The sequence below is a fragment of the Rhincodon typus genome, chromosome 33, assembly GCF_021869965.1.
Source record: "Rhincodon typus isolate 14 chromosome 33, sRhiTyp1.1, whole genome shotgun sequence".
NCBI classification, from domain to species: domain Eukaryota; kingdom Metazoa; phylum Chordata; class Chondrichthyes; order Orectolobiformes; family Rhincodontidae; genus Rhincodon; species Rhincodon typus.
This window is the reverse complement of record NC_063364.1, coordinates 21513640-21519371: the sequence shown is the minus strand read 5'-3', so window position 1 is coordinate 21519371 and position 5732 is coordinate 21513640. Positions and strand designations below refer to the sequence as shown.

Below are 5732 nucleotides of genomic sequence, written 5' to 3'. Positions count from 1 at the left end.
GCTGAATCTTTGCATGCATAAGTGTTATTGATCACAGAAATGTTATCACGTAGGGATCCATTCTGGCCATCATGTCTGCGCCCACTTGTTAAATGAGCATCACTAGCTGCTATCAATCTCCTGCTTTTTCCCCATACCTTTGCACATTATTTCCATTGAAAATATCTTCCAATGTCCTCTTGAATGCCTCAATTAAATCGCCTCCACCACACTTCCAGGTAGTACATTCCATACCCTAACTACTCCCATCATAATTTCATCACTAAGGCCCTTGCCTGCACTCTCAGGTGGACGTCAAAATGACAAAATCGTTTCCTTTTTTTCTTGGTATGGAGTTGTATGATGGGAATGTACATAATTCGGTGCATTCCTGCCATAAGGAAGCCCGGCGGTGTGTGACTGCCTAGGTTTCCAATGTCCCTCGCTACCATTGCCACCATTTGCCCATTCAATATGGCGCGGGCCGGGCCCACGTGACCGCCGCACACCAACAGCCGCCGGGCTCCTACTCACACTAACAGGAAGTCCTGATTTGACCCCCCCCCCCGCGCGGAAGAAACCGCTTCCGGGGCCGTAACTGTGCGTCGGCGACGTTGGACAGAGCCGGACCGCGGCGGCGAGGAATTGTTTATTTATTTGTGGTTTATTTTGTGTGGAAGTTTATTATTTTTTTCCCCTCTGGTGGCGGGAGTCCATCCTCGAGTGGATCTCGAACATTCAGTCCGGATTCCGGTGTCTGTTCGCCGGGCGAGTTCGAGTATTTCAGACGGGAGGCGCTTGGGCCCTGTCAGTTAGTTGGACGGACGGACGGACGGACAAACTGACAGACCGAGGGGGAAGCAGCCGAGCCCGAGGCGGTGGGGGGTAGGCGGTCAGCTGCTCGCCTGCCTGCCTGCCCGCCCGACCGACCCCGGGCCAGACATGTCCTGCGTCGTGGTGATGTGTACCTGCTCGTCGGTAGCTCGTCTTCTCCGCTCGTCTGTAACCTCCTCCGGACTGGGTAAGAACCGGGCTGGTCTTAGAACATCGTCTTCACCCCCCGCCTCGCCTCCCCTCCCCTCCCCAGAACCCATCAGTCTACCGCTTTACAGGGAGCCTGATGGTAATCTAGGTGTGGGATATGTGTTTGGGGCTGGGGGAGATGGCGATGGATACAGTCGGCGTAATCTGTGCTTGAGTCTCGGCTCAACGATTTTATTTTCTTGTCGCCTCTCGGTACAGAAGTTGTTGACTCAGTGCCCAGATCGAAGTTGGAGATTTTGGGTCGGTGTTACGTTGTCAGAGATGCTGCTTTTTGGATTAGGTTCTGCCTATTTTGATAGATGGACACCTCCTGATGCGTTATCCCCTGTCCCAGCTGGGATTGTTTTTAAGCCTCCTAAATCAATTCATAAATCTGATCAGGCTACTTAATGTCTGAGCGAGTCCGGGGAATGTAAGTTGAATATTATATTTTGTATATTATAGCAGAGGCTACACTTTATAAGGTTCCACACTGGCTGGAAAGTGCTTTGGGGTGTTATAAAGTATTCCATATAAATTTAGGTAGTCTGTCTTCATGATTTGGACTTCTTTATACTCTTTTATTGAAGGCTACAGTTTTTGGGAGAAAAGTATTGGTGAACTTTACAACTTTTGTGTGAACAATGCAATTACATTGCTTTATTGTGTCATGTATGTGATGCAATGGTGACAAGGCATGTATTATGGTGGCTGAGTTTGTTCCAAATTTCCATTTTTGTTTTAAATGTCTGCTTTGACATAATTTCCTGCTTTTGTGCTATCAACCTGTTTGACAGGCACTTGGTCCTGCTTGAGTCACAATTTCCTTGTGTTAGACTTTGGCCATTGCCTTTGTACCCAGCCACAGGCATCATACCCGTATTGCTAATTCCACCTTGCTCCCCAGGCAGTGTCTTGGGTTGAAGTCACCATTTTTACCCCTGGCAACTTACCAGCAGAACCCCTAAAATTATTGTGACTAACTGTCCCCAGCTTTGTTTTTAGAATTTGAGCTGCTTCCACCCACCACGCACACACGCACATGGAAGCCATTTGGCCTGTCTGTGCTAGCTGTTTAAAGGATCAGTTCACCAAGAGCTAGATACTGTCTTCTGTCCAAACACTGAAAATCTTCTTCTTATATGTCCAATTCTCTCTCTAATGCCTTGATTGCATGTGCCTCTCTTAGACACTCAGACTGTGTATTCCAGACTCTAGGTACTCAATGAAAGTTTTCCTGATGTCACTATTACTACTTTTACCAATTACCTTCAATGTATGCTTTCTGTTGAACAATTTTTAACTGTTCTGTTCAGACCACTCATGTCTTTGCCTCTGTTAAACGTCCTTTCAATGCTGTTTTCCCAGATGAACAGTCCTAACTTCTCCAATCTGTCTAAGGAACTGAATTTTCTCAGGCCTGGAATGATTCATTCATGAATGTTTTCCGCACTAGCTCTAATGCCTTTACATCATTCCTAAAGTGTGGTGACCAGAAATGGACAGAACAGCCCAGCTGAGGCCAAACAAATTATTTTGTAGAGGTTTTACCAATTCCCTTGCAGTTTTACTCTGTTCCTATTTACAAAGACCACAATGCCATTTGTTTTATTAACTACTATCTCAACCTGTCCTGCTTATATCAGTGATTTAGCACATAAATTGTATGCCCAAGTCTGTTTCTGCAACCTCTTTAAACTTGTACGTGTTACTTTATTTGCCTGTCCTTGTTTTTTCTACCAAAATGAATCACTTCGCACTTCTTTAAACTTTACCTCCCACTTATTCACCCACTCATTCTAGCAACCTGCCTAGCTGAAACTGGTTCAAAATTGGATTGTAGCTTTGAACTGGCTCGTTTATATTTTAAGTTTAAACTGATTTTCGAATGCTGTTCCCAGTGTATTTTGGTATCATTGTGCTGTTCTCAAGAACCCTTTGCTTTGTAATGACTAATACTACACAGTGGTATATAAGGGAAGACTGATTTGCTCGTGTATTTATCTTCGCATAGCTGGTTTCCTTTGCTACTAGTTCTCAAAAACCTCATCGTCTTTGCATTAAATGCAGTTTAACTATACCCACCACATAAAATTAAGTATAAAGTAATCTCTTCAGGATAAAGTTACTACCAAACTCTCAAAACCATGAGCCTGATATTTTAATAATAGATGCAGAAGACCAAAACTGCACTGACAACCAACATCCAATATGATTTGTTTAGTAATTTCTATCCAATTTGTGGAGTGGACTGTCAAACTTAACTATTTAAAAAGTCAATACTTGATCTATTCTGAAAAAGTAGACGTAAGGAATATTTACATCTCTGAAATATTTTGTGGCAGCATTGTGACAGTGAGTTTACATTTCATTTTCAGGATTTGGTTTTGCTCGATTTCACTTCCCATTCTTAGGACACTCCTCTTGTTTTGAAACACAAAGAGGAACAAAAGTTCCTTGCAGATCATTTGGTGAAGCTATTACTCTACTTGCATCAAAAGATGGTGGCACAAAAGATACGTCAGGAGATAGCAACAAGGTAAACTTCCATGTTATTTATCAAACTTATGAAATTCATTTTTCTGTAGTTTATAACTAATCTGTTTCTAAAACAGATTATGGATTTTATGCCTAAGGTTTTCCTGTTGTTTAGTTACCATTTAAAGTTCATTTGTATAATGAAATCTTAATTTTTGAAACTTGTGCAACTGTTGTGAACTTGCCCTGAATCCTCAAGATAGTGATCCATGTTTAACATAAACTTGTAATTTCTGGTTTATTAAATGTTTGCAGAAGTCTGTCAGCGAAGGGGGTAGCAAACGATCATCTGGATCAGGAGGTTCAGGGAAGGGTGGAAGCCAACTACGGTGCCCTAAGTGCGGTGACCCATGCACACATGTGGAGACTTTTGTCTGTAAGTAATATATAGATCTAACTTTGTCTTTGGTTGCTGATCACTATAAATACAGGATATTTTAAGTTTTATCACTGAAAGGCAATTTTGTTTTCATTTTAATTGGAACTACTCTTTCCCTTTTCTGTTTATTGCGCCTTTGTCACAGTATCATTAAGACACCTCTCTCTCTTCATTTCTCCCCAACCCTCATGTATTACTCCCAAATCCAGTTTCAACAAAACTATTCACTGTCCAACTTTCTTTTCTTCCCTTTCAAGAGTGCTGTGTCATCTCTTCTTTCCCTGCCCTACCGGCCCACCACCACCAGTGGCTTTTCTGCCATTTCAGCATATACCTCATCTGCATCCTCCCTTGTATTCTCAAATCTACAACATCTCACTTCCTTCATCATAGTTGATCTCTCCATCATTCTGTGTTTGAATTTCTATCTAATCAGATCTTCGTCCCTGTCTAAGCATGGAAATAATTCCTAGGGAGTCACTGTTTTTGTAACTGGTGGATTATCTCTCTCTTCAATTTCTCTACAACATTTGACACATTCAAGCTTGCCAGCATCTTTCAGTATAATCATCTGTCCAGCTCAGTAGTAGAGTTGCCCAGCATCTGTAGCAATGACTTCACTTTCCACGTAGTTGCCTTGGGAGTCTCAAAGTTCTTAACGTGGTTCTTTCCTCTTGTCCATCCACGTGCTGACTATTAGTTGTGAAATGTTTGAATTTCTCAACAGTTTTCCGCATTGTGAAAATAGGCATGACTTATGAACTATACTAACCATTGAGTATAATTTACTATTTAATGTAATGATAAAATTACATCCACATAATGGTAAAATCAGGCACACCACGTTTTGTGGTTTAGCTGCTGTATAACTGCATTAAAATAACTTTACTGAATTCACATTAAATTAGAACTAAGCATTGAAAATGTTATTAATTTGGAAGCATTTGAAAGCCATTTTAAAACAAATTAATTTGGACTTGATTGCCAATGGATAGAACCAACTCTTTCGTTGTGTTTAATAAAAAATGATGTTAACAATGCTAGGCTTATTTTTTTTTAAACAATTGGTCTGGTCACAGCATTGCCCATTCAAGAGGCTGCATGTATTTAGTTTATAACTGAATAAAGTTGCAACAACAGGGGAAACTTGCAGATCAGAATCTAGTTTCTGTATGAAGTAGCAGGTCACACTGAAATTTTGTTGTATGTGGTGACAGCAAGATGGCAGTATAATTTCTGTTCCAGGTCTTCCTAGTAAATGTACAAGTCAATGATATTTAATAGAATCAGAGGTACCAGGAACTGCAGATGCTGGAGAATCCGAGACGACAAGGTGCAGGGCTGGATGAACACAGCAAGCCAAGCAGCATCATAGGAGCAGAAAGGCTGACGTTTTGGGCCTAGACCCTTCATCGGGGAAGGGGTTTCTGAAATAAAAAGGAAGAGAGTGGGAGGCGGATAGAAGATGGATAGAGGAGAGGATAGGTGGAGAGGAAACAAACAGGTTGAAGAGGCAGGGATGGAGCCAGTAAAGGTGAGTGTAGGTGGGGAGTTAGGGAGGGGATAGGTCAGTCCAGGGAGGACGGACAGGTCAAGGGGGCGGGATGAGGTTAGTCGGTAGGAGATGGAGGTGCGGCTTTAGGTGGGAGGAAGAACAGGTTAGGGAGGCGGGGACGAGCTGGACTGGTTTTGGGATGCGGTAGGGGGAGGGGAGATTTTGAAGCTTGTGAAATCCACATTGATACCATTGGGCTGCAAGGTTCCCGAGCGGAATATGAGTTGCTGTTCCTGCAACCTTCGGGTGGCATCGTTG

At 42.6% G+C, this 5732-nt stretch overlaps 1 protein-coding gene across 1 annotated transcript; it reads left to right on the top strand.

Annotated features, from left to right (window-relative positions):
• The first annotated feature begins 516 nt into the window (after positions 1 to 516).
• LOC125486773 (ATP-dependent Clp protease ATP-binding subunit clpX-like, mitochondrial) lies at positions 517 to 4690 on the top strand. Its single transcript, XM_048615736.1, has 4 exons — positions 517 to 1000; positions 3381 to 3541; positions 3796 to 3916; positions 4647 to 4690. The coding sequence occupies exons 1-4, from the start codon at positions 922 to 924 to the stop codon at positions 4688 to 4690; spliced, it is 405 nt and encodes a 134-aa protein (XP_048471693.1). The 5' UTR covers positions 517 to 921.
• The last annotated feature ends 1042 nt before the right edge of the window (positions 4691 to 5732 follow it).

Excerpts from the sequence above, each read along its gene's own strand:
- LOC125486773 (XM_048615736.1), top strand. The coding sequence starts at position 922 with ATGTCCTGCGTCGTGGTGATGTGTACCTGCTCGTCGGTAGCTCGTCTT. Across the intron at positions 1,001-3,380 it reads TGTAACCTCCTCCGGACTGG|GATTTGGTTTTGCTCGATTT; the intron begins GTAAGAACCGGG and ends TTTCATTTTCAG. Across the intron at positions 3,542-3,795 it reads CGTCAGGAGATAGCAACAAG|AAGTCTGTCAGCGAAGGGGG; the intron begins GTAAACTTCCAT and ends AAATGTTTGCAG.